Raw genomic sequence first — 23,427 nt, 5'->3', positions numbered from 1 at the left:
CAATATCTTCAGTGTTGGCATTCCTGCAATAGGGGCTGGAGAAAGGCCTGTCGCTCAGTTCGCTGAAAGTCCAGGTGGCGGCTCTAGCTTGCTTCAGGGGTCGTCTGAAGGGGGCTTCCCTGGCTTCACAGCCTGATGTGGTACGCTTTCTCAAAGGGAAAATTCCTTCCCTCTGCCTAATGTTACTAACATATGCAGGCACAATTGAATATTCAAATCCGTGTGTACAGTGATGTGAAAACGTTTTTACCCCCTCCTGATTTCTCCTATTATTGCATATATGTTACATTGAATGGTTTCTGATCTCTAAAATATAATTAATATTAGACAAAGGGGACCTGAGTAAACACATAACACTGTTTGTTTGTTTTTTAATTACTACTTAATTTATTTAAGGAGCAAAGTTATCCAACACCCATATCATCCTTGTGAAAAAGTAACTGCCCCCTATACTTAATAACTGGTTGTACTACCTTTAGCATCGATAATTGCAATTAAATACTTCCTATAATTTGATGTCAATGTTAAATATTGTTGTTGAGGAATCGTAACCCACTATTTGCAGAACTGCTTTAATTCAGGCACATTTGTAGGTCCTTGTACATGAACTGTTCATTTCAGGTCTTTTTTACAATATCTTTATTAGGTTCAAGGCAGGACTTTGACTAGGCTAATCCAGAACTTTTAATTTTGTTTCTCCTCAGCCATTTGGATGTAGACTTGCTTTTGTGTTTTAAATCATGACCAGATGTTCTCCTTAAGAATTTTCTGGTACAGTGCAGAATTCATGGTTCCTTCAATAATGATAGGTTTTCCAGGTTCTGAGGCAGCAAAGCATCCCCATACCATTATCAGAAACGAATAGTAACGAAGTACTTGTACTTTTGTTACAATACTTAAGTACAGTAGGCAGTAGTTTTACTTGTAATGAGTTAAATTTTTTTGCCATACTTTTTACTTGTAACTCATAGTAAGCTGTACTTTTGTACTTGGTAGCAATGTACAAGTTTAGAAAGTATTTAAAAAAAAAAAAAGTATTTTCCGTACTTTGTTTCTCATCCTCTACAGGCAATGTCAGACCCGGCTGTCAGCTGATTGGGTCCAAACTTCTGGTCTCAAAAACAGGTGAGCTACGACCAGATGTCCGGGCCTAATCAGATGCAAGCTGGCGTCTGACATCACTTGGAAATCCTAGGTCCACTCGCACCCCCCCTCCCCCCCCGTGTAAAATTGGCTGTGGAAGTGTACCATCAGCCTCTCACCTACCCAGAGTCCTCCGAGGTGGCCCCCGCTCCCGCCTGCTGCTCCTGATTTAGCAACAAGCTAGTTTGGCTGCACTGATTGAAGCGAGGAGGACTTGGAGGAGGCGGTGCTTATGCATGCACGTTGTGTTCAGCGAACTGTTGCTCTTGCAGCCTGACAAAGGTCCAATGCACAAAACCTACCAGGCCTGCAACATGAATTTTCAACCAGTTCCAGCCAGTTTGATAAATGCACAAAGGGTTACAGTGAGCTATTTCCCACTCTCGTAAGCACACAGCGAGAATCCTATTAAAACGTATGCCAATTAGCCAGTTTGCATTCAAATGATCTCAACGCACGATGCACAGCCATTTATGGGCGATGCATACAAAGGACCGCATACCTTTAACGTATGAAATTTTATGGTTGGTCTGGAGCTGTCGGAAGCTTCGAGAAACTGTCATCCATGGTGTGCGTGCATTGCGGTGTCAACAATGTATGTTATTTTTGCGGGCAAGCGTCCATACATGTACATCTGTGTTGGAGAAGGGATGGCTGCACAGCAAGGTCCCCGCGGCTGGAAACTGAACTTCTCTGACGTAGATGTGCTGTGGCTGGCACAGCTCGTTGTTGTTAATGAGAAGCTATCTTAAACTTAATTCACTGGCAAATAGGGAACCAGTGTAACTTCATCAGAAGTGGAGTAACGGAGTCATACTAACTTTTACAAAATATCAGTGTAGCAGCCATGTTCTGGCTGCAGTCAAGCCTGGTTGTGCTAATTTAGCTGAAATTTAATTATCTATTACATTTTTTAATTGGTTAATTGAGTAACGAAGGGGGGAACAGCAGTTACTTTTTCACATGGGTGATCAGGGTGTTAGATAACTTTGGGGTCCTTTCACTAAGCTGCAGCAAAAAGTGGCCTTGGGGTGTCCTTATGCAGGTCTTTTCCACACGCTAAGGCCATTTTTTCCACACCAGTAAAATGGCCAATTATAATTTTCCATTAATGGCCATGCACTCATATTGCCATTAGTACACAGACATTTTTAGAAATTACCACATGAGCACTTGCCGGCACCCATTTTGTGGGCAGTAAGGGCTCGAGTGGTATTTTTGCACTAACCATATGAACATAAGAATAGCCATACTGGGTCAGACCAATGGTCCATCTATCCCAGTATCCTGCCTCCAACAGTGTCCAATCCAGGCCACAAGTACCTGGCAGAAACCCAGTTAATAGCAACATTCCATGCTACCAATCCTGGGGCAAGCACTGGCTTCCCCTATGTCCATCTCAATAACAGACTACGGACTTTTCCTCCAGGAACTTGTCCAAACCTTTTTTAAACCCAGATACACTAACCGCTGTTACTGCATCCTCTGGCAACGAGTTCCAGAGCTTAACTATTCAAGTGGAAAAATACTTCTTCTTATTTTTAAAAGTATTTCCATAAAACTTCATTGAGTGTCCCCTGGTCTTTGTACTTTTTGAAAGAGTGAAAAATCGATTCATTTCTACCCGTTCTACACTACTCAGAATTTTATAGACCTCAGTCATATCCCCCCTCAGCCATCTCTTCCAAGCTGAAGAGGCCTAACTTCTTTAGTGTTTCCTCATATGGGAGGAGTTCCATCCCCTTTATCATTTTTGGTTGCTTTTCTTTGAACCTTTTCTTATTCAGCTATATCTTTTTTAAGATAACCAGAACTGAATGCAATACTCAAGGTGAAGTCACACCATGTAACGATATAGCGGCATTATAATATTCTTGGTCTTATTTTGCATCGCTTTCTTAATAATTCCTAGCATCCTGTTTGCTTTTTTGGCCACTGCCGCACACTGGACAGAAGATTTCAGTGTACGGTCTACAATGACACCTACATCTTTTTCTTGAGTGCTGACTCCTAAGGTGAACCCTAGCATCGGGTAGCTATGATTCTGATTATTCTTCCCAATGTGCATCACTTTGCATTTTTCCACATTAAATTTCATCTGCATGCCCAGTCTGCCAGTTTCCTAAGGTCTTCCTGCAATTTTTCACAATCCACATATGTTTTGACAACTTTGAATAGTTTTGTGTCATCTGCAAATGTAATCACCTTGCTCGTCATTCCGATTTCCAGATCATTTATAAATATGTTAAATAGCACCTGTCCCAGTACAGATCCCTGTGTCACTCCACTAGTCACCCTCCTCCATTGAGAAAAATGGCCATTTAACCCTACCCTCTGTTTTCTGTCCAATAACCAATTCCTAATCCACAGAAGGACATTGCCTGGACATTGCCTTCTATCCCATGACTTTTTAATTTTCTCAGGAGTTCCTCATGAGGAACTTTTGTCAAAAGCTTTCTGAAAATACAGATACACTATATCAACCGGCTCACCTTTATCCACATGTTCGTTTACCCCTTCAAAGAAATGAAGCAGTAGATGTACTAACTGGTTAGTGCAGGAACACCACTTCAAAAAAAATAATTTGTTTTCATGCCCGGTTACCCACCACACATTTCGAAGTTACCACAGGATTCCTTAGCTCATCCCATGGTACTCCATTTTTTAGCTGCTTTAGGCATGCACTAGTGCTTAATGCAACTTAGTAAAGGGGGCCATTTACTCCTTAAATAACTGAAGTAATAATTTAAAAACTGTGTTACATATTCAGGTTCCCTTTGTGTAATATTATGTTTTGTTAAAGATCAGAAACCATTAATGTGACATACATGCAATAATAGGGGAAATCAGAAGGATGGGGGAATACTTGTTGCTTTGAAACTTAGGGCAAAGTCTCTGAATAAAAAGTCCTTTTGAGTTTGTCCCAAAAAGGACAGTCTGGAAATTTACCCCCTTTATGACGACATAAAGATGAGGTAATTTTTTCTAAGCATGCACACTCTCAACAGCAGGACAGCTTGAGTTCTGGAGGCAGGACCCCTCCGGTCAAGTCAGATGGTTGGGCTGTAGCCCAGAGACTGCTAGTTTCTGGAATTGAATCTATCATTAGGTAAGATAATGTGAGCCTGGCTCTGGTTAAGCTACCTCTTCCTAAGGTTGTTGCTTTTCCTTCTGTTGTGGAGGTTAGAACTAGTGGAGAAATTACCTTGTCAGATATCTGGACTGTACTGACTAGAACTGAAGCTTTTCTTAGATTTCACTAAAGAGATTAGGCAGGAATATCCACTATAGCACTTAAACCACCCTTCTAGGCATCACTACTTACATTAAAACCCATCTAGACAAATCACACTTTGTATTTCTCCTTTCTTTAGATCTCAGTGCAGTGTTTGATTTAATTGATCACTCCTTATTACTTCAGCGTCTTTGTACCTTAGGTTTATCAGAAGTAGTTCTATATTGGTTCCAATCATATTTTAGAGACCGTCAATATTTTATCCATCATAATAACTCTCTCTCTCTCAGCCCCCTACTCCCCAACTTTGGGAGTTCCTCAAGGCTCCATATTAGCTCCAATTTTATTTAAATTTTTCCTTTCTCCTCTACTCACTGTTGCCCAATCTCTTTGATTCATCTTATACGTATATGCTGATGACATCCAACTGATTTCAACCCATCAGTTTTGTCATATCTCAATGATAATCTACTTAAAGTAACAAATTGGCTCCAAGACCGCTGCCTAGTCCTGAATCCTGACAAGTCTTTATAAAGTTCTGCTCTTCACCAACTGCATTATTCAAAATCCTAGTTTGCCTATTTGCCTTTGTAACACACTTATTCTACAGCACTTGATCACTTGTATTTTAGGAGTACTTATTGATGATAAACTTAACTTCCAGGCACAAATAGGACAAGTAGTAAAGTGTGTTTTCTTCAGATTTGACTTATTCGCTCCATTTGATCTCTCCTACATCCCTCAGCTCTCACTACTTTGGTCCACTCACTCATCATATCCCAACTCGACTACTGTAGTTCCCTCTATAAAGCCTTTGACTTAGACATACAACGTTTACAACTTGTACAGAATATTGTCATTCGTTTAGTCTTTAATGCCAAAGAGTTTGACCATATTACACCACTGCTGAAGAGCTCCCAGTGAACCAGTGAATCACCTACAGACTTCTTTTTTAGTCTTTAAAACTCTGGTCTCAAAGGAACCACTTTATCTTTACCGTCTTCTACTTTTCTGCAGGAGATTTGGTTTATTGATTTCAGTGTCTTTACCATTCTATGTATTTATATGTATGTTATATGAAGTTGTGTTCTCAAACATCTGGTTTGAATTTGTGTCTCTTTAATTTTCATTTTTAATCCTTGCCTCCTCATCTTTGTAGGCTGCAAATAGTAACAAGGGGTTTGCATGCTTCTATTTCATTAGAGACTTTATATACTTAATTGAACTCTAAACTTCAAGTTCATGTTAAATGTATAAACCAAATTCTTGAAGTATGACTTTGTTTTTTTGTTTCGGTATTCCACATTATACAAATATGCAGAGTTATCCTTTATGATGCTAAAGAAGTACAGTTAAGTAATATGAATCAGAAGATGATCTTGGACATGAGTGCAAGGCTCCCCTATTCTATGATTCCAGGAATGTCATTTTTATTTTTCAGTTTACCTACAATGATTGGCTCTTCACAATAATCATTTTTAGACTAGCCATGAGACTATTGTCATAGCTGTGGTTGGCCTTGTTTTCCTTGTGGTGGGGCCCTATCCATATGTGAGGGAAACAGGACATAATCGCTGGAATGTGGGGCTTTTCAGTTTAACATGTCATTTAGCTTTGTGTTACTCAAGCAGGTCCTGGAGTATCATCTCGCCAATCTAGGTTTCAGGATATCCACAATAAACCTGCATGAGAGAGATTTTGCATGCTCTACTTTGATTGAGTGCAGATCTTTCTCATTCATGTTCATTGCATTTATTTTATAAACTACACTGGCTATGGGGTTATTACTCTAGGATCAGACTGAGAAACACTGTTGTAGCAGTGACCAGAACAACTGTTTGTTTGTTTTTTAATGTATCTAGTTGAATTGTTATTATAATACATCTCCTCCTATAACATTACAACCTTAAATAAACAATATAAGAAGATGACACTGGATGCTGGAGACCCCATGCCTTGGTTCCACAGCCTGGTGGTGCTTGCCTTAGTCTTTCTGGTGTTGAAGAAGAGGGGAAAGATGGGGGTGTATCTCTCAAGGTCTTTACTCTCCTGCCAAATAACTATACCACAATTTGTGAGCCACAGAGCTGATCTAAAGGACTTGGGACTAGAAGAGGGGATCTCACCTAGGCTAGGTGGAACTTTCACTCAGTCCTGAGAGCAGAATTCCTCTACTAGCCACTAGCTCCATGATGGAGCCAGGTGGTGTGATAGGAAGGGTAGGAGCAGTTGTGCTTGTGAGTATTCTTGGAAGTTATGCTGTGGGCACTTGAGGCCTTCATGAACAGTCAGTGGTTGCAGCAGGAGCAACTGGTCTATTAAGTAATAAATAAATAAATGAAGAGCTGAGCCAGTAGAGGCTACAGAGGCCCACACTATCCTCAGGGTATCCTTCTGGAGAGAACTTCATCATAACTCTGGAAACCATATGACAGGGAATTGTAATCCTTAAAAGAACTATAAGTAACAATTTGGGTGATGTAGAAGACTCCCTCAGAGATCTAAAGGAGTAAACATTTATTATGGAACAAGCTGGAAGTACTGAAACTTTAGAAACACATTGTATCTTATTGCAAAGTTTTACTCTACCATAGTACAAGATAGTGCTATTTGAATGTGAACACTCTGTCTCTCTCAACCCAAGAGAAATGTTTAAGAAATACTTGAATTGTAGGAGTAAAACTAGCACTATGAAGCACTATAGGTGTGTTCCTATAACAAATATATATGGGAATATAATACATGGCACTATCCAGCATCAATAACCTGACTTTCATATGCAGACCTAGACTTTCCATCTCTAAAGCCTTGACCTTGCATACAGACAAAGACTACTGACAAGATTCTCAGTGTACTAGAATATAACAAGGATGTTATTCTAAATCGACATCATGGCCAGAACAGCCAAGGACTTTTGGAATTACCCATGCAACTGGAGAGACGCTGTGGCTGGCAGAACTGCACATTGGCTCTTTACCAAGGTGCCCCCTCAATGTGGTGCCAGTTAGACAATCATATGGCCCTTGAAGTCACAACCATGGGGATAACAATGCTATATGGGTGTTGCCCACAAAGCTAGAATGTGTGATCAGTACAGCTGCAGTTTGTGATTTTTCCATAAAAAATAGGGGCTCTTATCATAGTTAAGGGGCTGCTGTATTAACATCCCGCCCGATAAGCAAGCCTATGTCGAACCAGACTGACTGAAGAGAACACTGCTATCTAGAGGTCTACATCAGGTTGTATATGTGCCACGTACCTTTGTATTAGTGCTCTGTGGGAATAGAGTAGACTGACAGGATTAGAATTCCATGTAGGGATTTCTGTGCATTTACTCTGAGTGATTTCTGTGATGAGATTGGCTTTGTCTTCATCCTGCCTTTCTTATATCTACTGTTATTGTAAATAAATAATTACCCTATTTTTATAATACTGTGGTGTGAAGTTAGTTCTTTATATTATTTTGGGCACAGTGATAAAGATAAGGGAGAACAGGATTTGCTTCTGACACTTCGCTTACTAATGTTAGTCTTGTTTGAGACTCATTTCTTTCAGAATTTATACTAAGTGTCAGGTACCCCAATAACACCTACAGAACAAAAGAAGTAGGATAGAAGAATGGCACTTTCAAAGACATGAGGGAGTCAAAGGTTCTTCGTACACAGTGTTTATTCTAAATGATACACCTTGAAGACTCAACGAGGAACCATGTTTTGGCGCTAAGTGCCTGCCTTACAAATTTGTGCTTAAGCATGTAGGATGTAAAAATGATGTGCATCAAACGAACTTTCAGCAGCTAAGTGCATGTTGTAGTCAAACAGCAAGAAGTTCAACATAAAAACCGCTGAAGGTTCATTTGATGCACAGCATTCTCACATCCTACACACTTAAATACAGGCTCGAGGCAAGCGCTTAGTGTGGGAGTACACATTTGGGGCATATATCAAACACAGAGCTATCTTAGCTTCTTGAATAATTCCCATCCATATCACATAACGGCCCTCTGTGTCTTGTATGACCCTGTGTGTTACACAATCTAGGGATGTGTGAATAAGAATGGCTACCCCTCGCAGCCTATTATTATAAGAGGCAAATGCTGGCTCTCCAACCAAATCCTTTTTCAACTTACTATGCTCAGAATGCCAGACGTGCGCCTCTTGGAGCATTAAAACATCTGTTTTTTGGCGCTTACTATATTGGAGAAATTTTGTGTGCTTTACAGGCGAATGAATGCCATCAGCATTAAGTGTGGCTATGCGCAGGCTACCCATCCCACCACCAGAGCACGGGGACCTTGTACCCAAAAAGTTTATCATTGCTCTCAGGGGCGGCGTCCAAGCCAGACCACCCCCGATGGCTCAGTGTCATAACTCCAGCGTCCAAATTGCAATAAATTAAAACTCCCCAGACACAGGAACTGACAAATCCCCCCCTCTATCCTCTTAAAAGCCCCAACGAGCCAACACACATGCCTTTCAACCAGCACATCCGTCTCCCTCAAAAACATCCACCCCTCCCCCTAACACACCACCTTCCCACAATGCCCCCAAGAGCAAATAATGCATCACCTACCCCACCATTAGAAGCCCCTGTCCCCCCCCCCCCCCCCCCATTACTAGCTCCTCAGCTAATCATGCAGTGCAGATATATATATATATATATATATATTTTTTTTTTTTTTTTTTTTTTAAAGTACAAGCCGCAAGCAGGATCCCTACTACATTACCCCTACCCATAATATTGTCCACCAGTTCGTCGTCCGGGGACCACTCATGGCCGGCATCTGAAAAGATAGGCAGTTTCAGCCAACATTCAGTTCCAGTTAGAGACTAGTGTGATCACCACATCAAATCGTGAGACACAGACCACAAAGTAGTCATAGCGTTGTGCCAAAAGTTAAGCGTTAGCTCGAAATCAGAAGGCCGCTACTAAGCGTCAGAGGTACAGCACAACACACACAGAAAACAAACTATCCATCTATTTATCAGTAATGAGTCTTATTTCAGAGCAGAGTAACATATGAACCATTAAAGTTCCAGCACTGACACAAAGCATTAGGTCAATATCCGAAGCCCAGAGATCCAAAAGCAGAGCACAATTCCCCTGGGACCTCCTAAGATAGCCACTCCAAGAAGGCATGTAGCTTGGAAAGCTTGTCATCTAGGATGTCTGCTAAATTCCATGTGATCTCTTTAATCGCTGCCTCTTGTAACACAACCACAGGCAGATCCCGAGACCCTGGGGAGCTCTGTTCAGATGCCGTTTTAGCCGTGTGGTTACCTCCGCTCTCCCTAACAGGTCTCGGGGTTTGGCAGGCATGACCAATTTGACTATCTTCCGGTCTGCCGCGGACCCCCCAACAGCTGCATCAGCCTTTTCTGCACAAGTCCCTTTCACTGGGGACCAGAATGGGGGGAGAAACGCAGTTATTTAAGCCGGTTTATCATAATAGAGGAGAGGAGAGCAGCCGCCCGGCGTCCATTCAGGTTGCAGCCATCACGTGACCCCCCATGAGTTACTAGTTCTAACTATAGGAATTTCTGGGTAATGCAGCTTTTGATTAACACCTCTGCCTCCAGACAGTGTTCTTCCCAATTATTATTGTTTTTTATTAATTTAATTAGTTCATCTTATTCCGCTTTTCTATGAAACCCTCTCCTTATGTGTTAGAGAGGTAAAAAGGGGTAATCGGAGTTAATAGTTCTGCCATGAATATTGTTTTATATTTTGGATTTTTGCCTTATGTTTGTTTTAAATTGTTGAACAAGTAGATCACTTATATTACATTTTGTAAACTGATACATGTTTTTTTTTTTTAATTTTGTTTATCGTACCAAGCATCATTACAGTTGACTGTTCTTCTGCAGTATTCTGGGTGTGTGACCTTCCCATGGGAAAGTAGTTTGCCTTCCTTCTTTAGGATTACAGGGCAAACATCTACAATTAGCACTTACCAAGTTTGAGGTTGTGTATGGTGTTTGAACTGAACTAGCACTGTACAAAATAAACCTTTAATTCTGTAAAGTAATTGCATAAAATGTTTTGAAAAAAATCAATGTTTTGATTTCTTAGTATTGCATGATGGGTTTGTCAGAATCTTGTGTAGGACATGACTATTACACTGAAACAGTAAACAAGATCTAGGTATCTTAACCATGCTTGATAAGAGAGTGTGCTGTCGCTTCACTGAATGTTCATAAAAATGGATTAAAAGGTAATATTTTGTAAAGAAAAATCTGTGCTCAGTAGCACTTAGTGATAATATAGTTTATGTGCAATCCACATTGGCATACATATATAAACCTGAGTTAGTCATTAGTAAGAAAAAGGAGATGATGGTGTCTCTGTATGAGTCTCTGGTGTGACCTAATTTAGAGTACAGTGTATAATTATGCAGACTGCAGCTTCAAAAAGATATAAAAAGGATGGAGTTGGTCCAGAGGATGGCTATTGAAATAGTCGGTGTATTTTAACATAAAGCATACAGGGACAGGAGGGAGGGGAGATATGATAGAAACACTTAAATACCTTATTGGCATAAATGCGCAGGAGGCGGACCTCTTTTAATTGAAAGGAAGCTCTGGAACCAGGGGGCATAGGATGAAGGTGAAAGGGGATGGACTCAGGAGCAATCTAAATAAATACTTCTCTTCTGAAAGGTGATGAAGGTGAAGACTGTATGTGAATTCAAGAAAAGATGGGACATTCACAGATGACCTCTAAGAGAGAGGAAGGGATTGTAGAGATTAGTAGCTGATATGGATGAGCAGACTGAATAGGTCATATGGTATTTATCTGCCTTCATTTTCCATGTTTCTGTATAGATTCCTTTTTTTTTTTTTTTTAATGTTACTGATACCTTAGTTTTTCAAGTTTAAAAAAGCAGAACCACTGAAGAAAAAAAAAAAAAGATAATATAGCATGGCTAGAGATTTACTGAATCCCTTGAAGGCTCTGACCGCATGCTATTGATATGGATAGTAATCATAATTTATCCAGCATGGGACAAAGCAATTAAGTGATGCATAATTTGGCAGAGATCATAGCTTGACATCAAAATAAACTTTTTTTTATGTGGTGCTAAATAACACATAGAATAAGAAATCAAGTATATTCTATTCATTCAATAATAGAATCTTGTAATGAAAACTAAAGTAATTTTGAATTGACTGTTCAGTAGTGGTGCCAAGTATTATTCTCCGAGGACAAGCAGGCTGCTTGTTCTCACTGATGGGTAACGTCCACGGCAGCCCCTCCAATCGGAAACTTCACTAGCAAAGGCCTTTGCTAGTCCTCACATGCCCATGCGCACCGCGCATGCGCGGCCGTCTTCCTGCCCGAACCGGCTCGTGTTCGTCAGTCTTCTTTTGTCCGCGCTCGGTACGGTCATGTTTGCGCCGTTCGCGCCCCTTAAGTTGACCCTCGCGCGTCTTTTTGACTTTTCGCTTCAAAAAAAAAAAAAGGATTTTGGAGAAAGGCCTTTCGGTCTTTTTCCCCTCCCCGTATTTCCAGTTTTTGCCCCGTTAAGTTTTCTTTCGTTTTCGGGGTAGGCCCTTTTGAGGCCTCGGGTCGAGTTTTTTCTCCCCCTCTTTTGGTGCCTTACCGCAATTACGATTTTTGATTTCGCCGGCGTGATTTTTTCGCCCATGTCATCGAAGTCTCCCAGCGGCTTCAAGAAGTGCACCCAGTGCGCCCGGGTAATCTCGCTCACTGATAGGCACGCGTCGTGTCTTCAGTGTCTGGGGGCTGGGCACCGCCCGCAGGCCTGTAGTCTTTGCGCCCTTTTACAAAAAAGGACTCAGGTAGCGAGATTGGCCCAGTGGAACGTGTTGTTCTTGGGCTCTTCGTCGGCAACTGCACCGGGAGTATCGAGTGCATCGACGTCGACAGTGTCAAGACCTCCGACCTCGGCGGCGACTGTATCGATTGCATCGAGGCATCGACCCTCTGCATCGTCGGGGCCGAGACATCGGAAGGCTGCGTCGGCGTCGGTGGTACCGGGACCTCCACTAGTGCTGATGTCGTCGGATGGTGGTGCTTCGACTGGAGTGCAGGTGAGGGCTGTCCATTCCCCTGCTGGTGGCGGTGAGCCTTCGGGTGGGTCTCCCCCTACCCTGAGGGCTCCTGCGGTACAGCCCCCCCGAGACCGATCTTCTTCGGCCTCGGCCCCGAGGAAGTGACGGTTGGATTCTACGTCCTCCTCGTCGGTACCGGGAAGTTCCGGTGACATGCTTCGTTTGAAAAAGTCAAAGAAGCATCGACACCGGTCTCCTTCCCGCTTCGGTACCGAGAGCTCTGGGTCGCCGAGGGAGTCGGCACCCAGTAGGCATCGGCACCGGGAGGACCGCTCACCCTCTGTTCAGGAGGTGTCGATACGCTCCACCTTGGACAGCCCGGAACAGCCTCCACGCCCGGAACAGACTCTGACTTCGACGCCTGCATCGGCTTCCATGTCTTTCTCCACAGCCGCTGTGCACGAGAGTCTCCGGGCCGTTCTCCCAGAGATCCTGGGAGAGCTGTTGCGCCCTTCCCCTCCGGTACCGGGGGTGCTTGCGCCACCGGTACCGTCGAGTGAGGTGCCGGCTGGCCCCTTGCCCGGGGTGAGGTCTCCGACATCGGTGCCGCTTGCGGTACCGACTGCGGTCGCCTCCCAGGAAGGCTCCCCGACGACGTCGGCGGAGGGAGCTTCACCGGTGCGGGCGAGGGAGTCTACCTCTCGACGCTCACACCGTGGCCGTGTTTCCACGGAGTCGAGTCGGGCACGGCTTCAGACACAGGTTCATGAACTTGTGTCTGATACCGATGGCGAGGCCTCGTGGGAGGAGGAGGAGTTCATCAGGTATTTCTCTGACGAGGAGTCTGATGGCCTTCCTTCTGATACCACTCCCACCCCTGAAAGGCAGCTTTCTCCTCCCGAGAGTCTTTTTGCGGCCTTTGTCCGGGAGATGTCTACGGCCATCCCCTTCCCGGTGGTTGTGGAGGACGAGCCCAGGGCTGAAATGTTTGAGCTCCTGGACTATCCTTCTCCACCTAAGGAAGCGTCCACAGTACCCATGCATCATGTCCTAAAAAAGACATTGCTGGCGAACTGGACCAAGCCTCTAAGTAATCCCCACATTCCCAAGAAGATCGAGTCCCAGTACCGGATTCATGGGGACCCAGAGCTGATGCGCACTCAGTTGCCTCACGACTCTGGAGTTGTGGATTTGGCCCTAAAGAAGGCTAAGAGTTCTAGGGAGCATGCTTCGGCGCCCCCGGGCAAAGACTCTAGAACCTTAGACTCCTTTGGGAGGAAGGCCTACCATTCCTCTATGCTCGTGGCCAAAATTCAGTTTTACCAGCTCTACACGAGCATACACATGCGGAACAATGTGCGGCAGTTGGTGGGCTTGGTGGACAAGCTCCCTCCTGAGCAAGCCAAGCCATTTCAGGAGGTGGTCAGGCAGCTGAAGGCGTGCAGAAAATTCCTGGCCAGAGGGGTATATGATACCTTTGATGTTGCGTCCAGGGCCGCTGCTCAAGGTGTGGTGATGCGCAGACTCTCATGGCTGCGTGCCTCCGACCTGGAGAATAGGATCCAGCAGCGGATTGCGGACTCGCCTTGCCATGCGGACAATATTTTTGGAGAGAAGGTCGAACAGGTGGTAGAGCAGCTCCACCAGCGGGATACCGCTTTCGACAAGTTCTCCCGCCAGCAGCCTTCAGCTTCTACCTCCACAGCTAGACGTTTTTATGGGGGAAGGAAGACTGTTCCCTACTCTTCTGGTAAGCGTAGGTACAATCCTCCTTCTCGACAGCCTGCGGCCCAGGCTAAGCCCCAGCGCGCTCGCTTTCATCAGCAGTGTGCGCCTCAGCAAGGCCCCTCGGCTCCCCAGCAAAAGCAAGGGGCGAGCTTTTGACTGGCTCCAGCAGAGCATAGCCGACATCAACGTGTCAGTGCCGGGCGATCTGCCGGTCGGGGGGAGGTTAAAAGTTTTTCACCAAAGGTGGCCTCTCATAACCTCCGATCAGTTGGTTCTTCAAATAGTCCTGCAAGGATACACCCTCAATTTGGCCTCCAAACCTCCAAATTGCCCACCGGGAGCTCAGTCTTACAGCTTCCAGCACAAGCAGGTACTTGCAGAGGAACTCTCCGCCCTTCTCAGCGCCAATGCGGTCGAGCCCGTGCCATCCGGGCAAGAAGGGCTGGGATTCTATTCCAGGTACTTCCTTGTGGAAAAGAAAACAGGGGGGATGCGTCCCATCCTAGACCTAAGGGCCCTGAACAAATATCTGGTCAAGGAAAAGTTCAGGATGCTTTCCCTGGGCACCCTTCTTCCCATGATTCAGGAAAACGATTGGCTATGCTCTCTGGACTTGAAGGACGCCTACACGCACATCCCGATACTGCCAGCTCACAGACAGTATCTGCGATTTCGGCTGGGCACACGTCACTTCCAGTACTGTGTGCTACCCTTTGGACTCGCCTCTGCGCCCAGAGTGTTCACGAAGTGCTTAGCTGTAGTAGCAGCGGCGCTTCGCAGACTGAGAGTACACGTGTTCCCCTATCTCGACGATTGGCTGGTGAAGAACACATCCGAGGGAGGAGCTCTACAGTCCATGCAGATGACTATTCGCCTCCTGGAGCTACTGGGGTTTGTGATAAATTACCCAAAGTCCCATCTTCTCCCAGCACAGAGACTCGAATTCATAGGAGCTCTGCTGGATTCTCGGACAGCTCGCGCCTATCTCCCAGAGACGAGAGCCAACAACTTATTGTCCCTCGTCTCGCGGGTGCGAGCGTCCCAGCAGATCACAGCTCGGCAGATGTTGAGATTGCTGGGCCACATGGCCTCCACAGTTCATGTGACTCCCATGGCCCGCCTTCACATGAGATCTGCTCAATGGACCCTAGCTTCTCAGTGGTTTCAGGCTGCTGGGGATCTAGAAGACGTGATCCACCTGTCCACGAGTTTTCTCGAATCCCTGTATTGGTGGACGATTTGGTCCAATTTGACTCTGGGACGTCCTTTCCAAATTCCTCAGCCACAAAAAGTGCTGACCACGGATGCGTCTCTCCTGGGATGGGGAGCTCATGTCGATGGGCTTCACACCCAAGGAAGCTGGTCCCTCCAGGAAAGCGGTCTACAGATCAATCTCCTGGAGTTACGAGCGATCTGGAACGCTCTGAAGGCTTTCAGAGATCGGCTGTCCCACCAAATTATCCAAATTCAGACAGACAACCAGGTTGCCATGTACTATGTCAACAAGCAGGGGGGCACCGGATCTCGCCCCCTGTGTCAGGAAGCCGTCAGCATGTGGCTCTGGGCTCGCCGTCACGGCATGGTGCTCCAAGCCACATATCTGGCAGGCGTAAACAACAGTCTGGCCGACAGACTGAGCAGGATTATGCAACCTCACGAGTGGTCGCTCAACTCCCGAGTGGTGCGCCAGATCTTCCAAGCGTGAGGCACCCCCTTGGTGGATCTCTTCGCATCTCGAGCCAACCACAAAGTCCCTCAGTTCTGTTCCAGGCTTCAGGCCCCCGGCAGACTGGCATCGGATGCCTTCCTCCTGGATTGGGGGGAGGGCCTGCTGTATGCTTATCCTCCCATTCCTCTGGTGGGGAAGACTTTGTTGAAACTCAAGCAAGACCGAGGCACCATGATTCTGATTGTTCCTTTTTGGCCGCGTCAGATCTGGTTCCCTCTTCTTCTGGAGTTATCCTCCGAAGAACCGTGGAGATTGGAGTGTTTTCCGACCCTCATCACGCAGGACGAAGGGGCTCTTCTGCATCCCAGCCTCCGGTCCCTGGCTCTCACGGCCTGGATGTTGAGAGCGTAGACTTTGCCTCTTTGGGTCTGTCAGAGGGTGTCTCCCGCATCTTGCTTGCTTCCAGGAAAGATTCCACTAAGAGGAGTTACTTCTTTCTGTGGAGGAGGTTTGCCGTCTGGTGTGACAGCAAGGCCCTAGATCCTCGCTCTTGTCCTACACAGACCCTGCTTGAATACCTTCTGCACTTGTCTGAGTCCGGTCTCAAGACCAACTCTGTAAGGGTTCACCTTAGTGCAATCAGTGCATACCATTACCGTGTGGAAGGTAAGCCGATCTCAGGACAGCCTTTAGTTGTTCGCTTCATGAGAGGTTTGCTTTTGTCAAAGCCCCCTGTCAAGCCTCCTACAGTGTCATGGGATCTCAATGTCGTTCTCACCCAGCTGATGAAACCTCCTTTTGAGCCACTGAACTCCTACCATCTGAAGTACTTGACCTGGAAGGTCATTTTCTTGGTGGCAGTTACTTCAGCTCGTAGAGTCAGTGAGCTTCAGGCCCTGGTAGCCCAGGCCCCTTACACCAAATTTCATCATAACAGAGTAGTCCTCCGCACTCACCCTAAGTTCTTGCCAAAGGTCGTGTCGGAGTTCCATCTGAACCAGTCAATTGTCTTGCCAACATTCTTTCCCCGTCCTCATTCCTGCCCTGCTGAACGTCAGCTGCACACATTGGACTGCAAGAGAGCATTGGCCTTCTATCTGGAGCGGACACAGCCCAACAGACAGTCCGCCCAATTGTTTGTTTCTTTTGACCCCAATAGGAGGGGAGTGGCTGTAGGGAAACGCACCATATCCAATTGGCTAGCAGATTGCATTTCCTTCACTTACGCCCAGGCGGGGCTGGCTCTTGAGGGTCATGTCACGGCTCATAATGTTAGAGCCATGGCTGCGTCGGTAGCCCACTTGAAGTCAGCCTCTATTGAAGAAATTTGCAAAGCTGCGACGTGGTCATCTGTCCACACATTCACATCTCATTACTGCCTGCAGCAGGATTCCCGACGTGACAGTCGGTTCGGGCAGTCAGTTCTTCAGAACCTGTTTGGGCTTTAGGATCCAACTCCACCCCCCGAGGGCCCTGTTTGTTCTGTTCCAGGCTGCACTCTCAGTTAGTTGGTAAATTTTTTAGGTCAATCTCAGTTATGTCCTCGCCGTTGCGAGGCCCAATTGACCATGGTTGTTGTTTTGAGTGAGCCTGGGGGCTAGGGATACCCCATCAGTGAGAACAAGCAGCCTGCTTGTCCTCGGAGAAAGCGAATGCTACATACCTGTAGAAGGTATTCTCCGAGGACAGCAGGCTGATTGTTCTCACAAACCCGCCCGCCTCCCCTTTGGAGTTGAGTCTTCCCTTGTTTCTCTTTTGCTACATACGAGACTGGCCGGCTCGAGCCGGTTTCGGGCGGGAAGACGGCCGCGCATGCGCGCGAGAGCTAGCAAAGGACTTTGCTAGTGAAGATTCCGATTGGAGGGGCTGCCGTGGATGTCACCCATCAGTGAGAACAATCAGCCTGCTGTCCTCGGAGAATACCTTCTACAGGTATGTAGCATTCGCTTTATAGTTGCCAGTAACCTCAGAATTACTATTCACATGGCCAGCAAGAAGACTGAGATCCAAGTGTTAAAGTACCTGCATATATTTCCAGAATACTGTAAATACTATTTTGTTCAATATGTTGCATTATTTTGATATTTTGGTACATAATTCCCTGGCATGCATACAGTATGTCTAATACCATCATTAACAGAGGTAGCCGGTAAACAGTGAAGGGATTCTTCCCTGCTGTGTTCAAAAGTGCCCTTATTGGTTCCCCCCCCCCCCCCCCCCTTTTTTTTTCTTTTTAAGTGGTACTCATACAGGGGAGCAGTGCTCCCTTTTGAGCTCTGCTAAACATCCTGTAACTGAGTAAAATTTCAGAGCATCTATAAACTACAGGCGAACAAGTAGGGAAAGTATGCAGAGTATGGCTCATGGCTTTTTCCAACCTCTCTTTTGAGTGTTTATGTGTGTGCGTGTCTGTGTATATATCTATAAGAAGTACTCACAAGGTAATGTAATGAAAAAGTTTTGCTTACATCAACTTGGTCCTTTGCTTGTGAAGAAAATGTTTTGCTCATGTCAACTCAGTCCTTAGAAGAAACGTTGATTGGTACTCATGAATGAGGGAGGTCTGTCTGGCAAGCTCTGCACTCTTTGTGTTGGCAGGTTGGCGGTGTGGGGTATAGTCTAAAAGGACCACAGAGATCTAGGGAGTCAGATGATAGTGGCCATTCTGGTGTTGGCGGCACTTTGGATTATTATGAAACCTTGAGGTTAGACATGGGGGAGCAGGGATGCTGGATATGAATAAGGGACATGCCTGCTTATCTGCCCAGAGAGTGGAGTACAAAGGAAGACAATAATAAAGATGGATAAGGAGGTGAATCCTAAAGGCGCTCTCATGGCATGTCTTGACAGCTGGAATATCCCCTTGGCAGTGTAGACTGGAATAATAAGGCAGCTAACTTCAGGGCAGACTGGATGTTTGAGTTAGTCATTTTCTGCTATCATCCGCTATGTTTCTGTGATAAGAGTGGAGCTGGAAAGAAAGACCTGAGACAAAATGTGTAAAAAGCAGATAAGAAATGAGAAAATGAGGAAAGGGATTGCTGGGAAAGGTGAGAACAACAGGTTGAGAACCAAGTCACCAGGGTTCAAATTCCATTGCTGATGATTTATTTATAAACATTTATACCCCATTTTTTTCCACTTGAAGCAGACTCAAAGTGGCTTACAATGCACAGAAGAATCAATTACAATTACATTAGATAGGGGAGAAAGAACAGGATAAGAAGGGAAAGGAATAGGGAAGAGAGACAAAATGGACGGTGGAAATCCAGACGCTGAGATGGACCAGAGTGGCTCGAGCAGTTCACGACAAGGCGAAGTTGCAACAGAGACCCAGCTGATCGTGTTGGCGAAGTGGCTGCTGCTGGTTTAGCTATGAAGGATCGTGGGCAAGACAGGAGCCGCTGGACTGGAACCGACAATCCAGACACCACGGAGAGGGATCCACAGCGACGCAGACTCAAACGTTCCTTCTCCATAGTCCCAACCGACGAGGCCCTCCAGACCAGGGACAACCGTCTGTGCTCCAATGGACCGGCAGAAGAAAAAGAGCCCCACAGCTGAGCGGCCGGCAGTGCAGGTGGGGAGAACAACTGCAACGCAACGGCCAGAAGACTGCCCGGGTCAGGGCAGCAGTGGCAGCGGACCCACCACAGAAAAGTTGAACAGCGGGAAAGAGGCGGCCGCGGCCTGGTTCACAAACACGATGGCAAACTTTCCATTAACTCAGGTACAAACTTAGGGCCCTGTTTACTAAGGTGTGCTAATGCTAGAGACACCCATAGGAATATATGGGTGTCTAGCGTTATGGGTGTCTCTAGTGTTAGCGTGCGCTAAAAATGCTAGCGCGCCTACAGCGCAGCTTAGTAAACAGGGCCCTTAGACTTTAAGCTTTCTGGGGGACAGGGAAATTCCAATTGTACTTGAGTGTAACTCACCTTGAGCTGCTACTGAAAAGGCATGAGCTAACCCCCCCCCACCCCCCCCCCCACAAAAAAAACAAAAACAAACCCAACAACAGAAACCTGGAGGAAGTATGGCAAACTGTGTTTAACTCTCTGGTCTCTTGTGTCTTGTAAGCACTCCCTTGCTGTCTCTGCTTTTCTGTTTTTTTCTTTCCCTCCCAAAAGTGACATCTGATTCCCATATTCAGTTGCTGTGCTATGAAACCTGAGGATTATATTTGCAATACTGCTATTTAAAATATATTGAGCTAGTCACAATTTTTCCCTGACAAGGATTTCTATTATATTTCTAAAGTGCAGGGTCTTGGGAAATAAATGATGTGGAGGTGTATTTTCAAAGCACTTATACTTACAAAGTTCTGTAGGTTACTATGGAACTTTGTAAGTCTAAGTGCTTTGAAAATGAGCCCCTTAGTAATGTTGATATTAAGCTTTAAGGTGAACTTATAAAAACACAGAATCTTCTGCAGACTAAATGGGTAGATTTCAGAATTGCTTGTGTTAGAAACAGTGAGCTATATTTTCCTAAATTTATGGCTTAATTATTGGGTCAATGAGGTAATCGGTAAATGTTTCTGTAGGCGTGGCAGTTGACAGAATCAACGTTATGAAAGCACTGGAATGGATAGAATATGATAAATGCTTTTTTTTATTATTAGAATAACATTGTGCATGCACCAACAGATATGGTGAAGAGTTAGTAAAGTTTATAAAATAAAAACCAAGGTGGTTTTGTTTTACAATGGACCAAATTTGTTATAGGGTTTTTACAATTTTGCTCTTTGTACAGGAAAATTTTTTATATGTGTTCCAGATATGTACATTTTACTGCAGAACCTCATTCTGATTCTGTTTTTGAGTGGACCCATTAGAGTGGACTGCAGTAAAATGTGTTTCTGGTATCACATCTGGCTTCAAAACAGTAATCAACCTTCATGTCTCCCTCCCCAAGCATTTCTTTTTATACTCCAGTGTGGGTCCTTTACATCTTGAATTCAGTAGGCAAAAGGAGGGCAAGTCACCATTTGGAAACATCACCCATCCTTTATGCTTACTAGTAGTTGTTCTGTACGTAGATTTCTCAGTCTAACTTGGAGAGAAGATGGATAGATTGTAGTTCACATTCCGATGCTTTTCAAGGTCAGACCAGGAACAGTACCTGTTTTATCTGTATTTCAATACTGTACTCGAATATAAACTGAGATTTGTTTTTGGCCAAAAAAAAGCCACTCCCCCTCCCCCTCGAACCAGAAGCTCCCTCACATCCATCCTCCCTCCTTCCTTGCTCATGCCAGCTCCAAACCCAAAATGGCTACTGTGACTTCTCGTGGCAGTCTTGCGAGACTGTTGCTGGAACTTGTGGCATCTGTTTTTGCAAAGGGAGATGGCATGGGCTGGAGCGTATAGGGGTTGCTCCTGCCCTAGCTTGCCACTGGACAACCAGGACTGTATGGTAGGCCCGGGTGGGAGGTGAGCAGGCTACAGGTGGGTCTGGAAGGGGAAGTTTGAGAGAACGTCTGGTTTGGGGCAGATGGGCCGTTGGGGGCAGCAGCAGTACATTGCAGATAAAGACCTGTACAGTCCATCCAGTCTGCCCAACAAAATAAACTCATTATGTATGATATGATGTGATACCTCAGATATATATACCTGATCTTGATTTGTCCTTGCCATTTTTAGGGCCTATTGGAAGAGTATGGGAGAGGAAGGAAGAATACTTGAATATATATTTGAGTTAACATTTCTCCTCCCCCCTCTTTTTTTAGGGTAAAAAAATGTTTTCTTGAATTATATTTGGATGGGTTTATTATATTCAAGTATACACAGAAAATGAGAAAAAGTGAAAAAGGTGAATAGTGAATTGCCTCAGTGGCTGGGCAAAGGCAACACAAACCAGGGGCGTATCTGCATGGGGCCTCAGGGGCCTGGGCCCCAACCCCCGCCAGCCGAGGTCCGCTTCCAACTGCCGCTGCCTTAAAAACTATTTCTTCAGCTGGCGGGGGACCCCAAACCCCCGCCAGCCGCCCCGAGGTGTTTAAAGTTCATCTTCGGCCTCCGTGGCCGTGCTGTTGTTGATAGGAGCTGTTGAATCCAGTTCGGAGACTCCGAACTGGATTCAACAGCTCCTATCAACAACAGCACGACCACGGAGGCCGAAGATGAACTTTAAACACCTCGGGGCGGCTGGCGGGGGTTTGGGGTCCCCCGCCAGCTGAAGAAATAGTTTTTAAGGCAGCGGCAGTTGGAAGCGGACCTCGGCTGGCGGGGGTTGGGGCCCCCCTCTCCAGGAAAGGTAAGCAACGGCAGCGGGGGAGGGTTGGCGGGCGGAGGGGGGTGGAGAGTCGTTGGTGGCGGGGTGGGGGTCTGACAATGGCAGGGGGGGGGTCGGTGGCGGCGGGGGGGGGGGGCTAAAATTTGCCCTCTCCCTCTGGCTCTCACCCCCCTACCGCCGGAGTCCAGATACGCCCCTGACACAAACCAGCAAGTGATTAGGGCTTGATGTTCAGAAGCCCCACCATTCTGTGTCTGTGAGGTAAAAAAGCCTGGTAAGTCAGGTTATTAATACATGTTCTGTGGAAAACTTGAGAATCATTTGGTTTTCTTTAAAAGTACCGTAATTTTGAAGTAGTGGTTCTTAGATTTTTTACCACTATCCCTACGTTTAATCTGTTTCCAGGGGCCCAGAAGATACCTGTTTTGAATGTGGTGTTTTTCCAGCTGTCCTAAGTTTTCCCCTTGACTATCCTTTAAGCCCTCCTAAGATGAGGTTCACCTGTGAAATGTTTCATCCAAACAGTAAGTGTCACTTAACAAGTTACTTTTCTTTCCTTTGGGAAACATCGAGTTTGATGTGCTATCTTTAACAGATGTATCTATATACAGGCCTGAATATATGAAAGTAATTGAGTTTAAAAACGAAGAGGCTCTCGCCTCTCTACATGGGATTTTAGGCCTGCCCTTCTGTCAGAGATGGCAATGAAGCAAGCTTTTGTGGGAGGGAGTGCAAAGTTAACTGCAAGGTCTACGCATATATTTTTAGTCGCAAAGTGCAGAAAGGGGTTCACTGCTGTAGTGAACTTGTACAGGAGACATCAGTGCACAGCGTAGTAAAATAAGTTTAATGATACCGGGGTAGTAAAGGGTGGTACAGTATAGAAAGGATTAAAGACTGTTGTCAGGGAGTCTTTATTAAGTGTGTGTGTGTTGGGGTGGGGGGGTGTGAAACAACTAAAAAGAAATACAAATTGGCTTAGCAATGGGATTTATTGAAGCAAATTGGGCAACTGGAAATCCAGCATAAGCAGGGAGGCTCAAAGGCTGAATTGCAGAAGCTTCAACATTTAAGATTGGGGAAGTCAACCAATTCAGGTTGTAGAGATAGTACATAACCTTCAGAGGACCCAACAAATGCATTATGTATATGAGAACAAGCCAAGCAGATTGTTAGCCAGGAAATTAAGACAGAGATAAAAAGAATTGAATATTCTTAAAATTAGTGTGTGTGTGTGTGTTGGGGGGGGGGGGGGGGTGCAAGCAAAAAGATATTCAGAAATTCTTTGTTCAGTTTTATAAACATCTCTACGGTCAATAATCTAAAGTCACATATGAAGTTATTAGTAAATATCTTGACAAGTGCTTATTCACAGGTTAATTGATACTTTAAGAGATCGG

General features: G+C 45.3%; 1 protein-coding gene across 1 annotated transcript in view; it reads left to right on the top strand.

Moving 5' to 3' along the window:
- Nucleotides 1-23,427, top strand: part of UBE2G2 (ubiquitin conjugating enzyme E2 G2) — a 75,810-nt gene that overhangs the window by 39,121 nt on the left and 13,262 nt on the right. The window contains exon 4 of the mRNA XM_030209943.1: nt 22,433-22,551. Within this exon, the coding sequence (XP_030065803.1) occupies nt 22,433-22,551 (119 nt within the window). The remainder of the gene's footprint in view (nt 1-22,432; nt 22,552-23,427) is intronic.

This window comes from Microcaecilia unicolor, chromosome 7, assembly GCF_901765095.1.
Source record: "Microcaecilia unicolor chromosome 7, aMicUni1.1, whole genome shotgun sequence".
NCBI lineage: Eukaryota > Metazoa > Chordata > Amphibia > Gymnophiona > Siphonopidae > Microcaecilia > Microcaecilia unicolor.
Note: the sequence above shows the minus strand (reverse complement) of the source record. Positions and strands in the feature narration are given on the sequence as shown.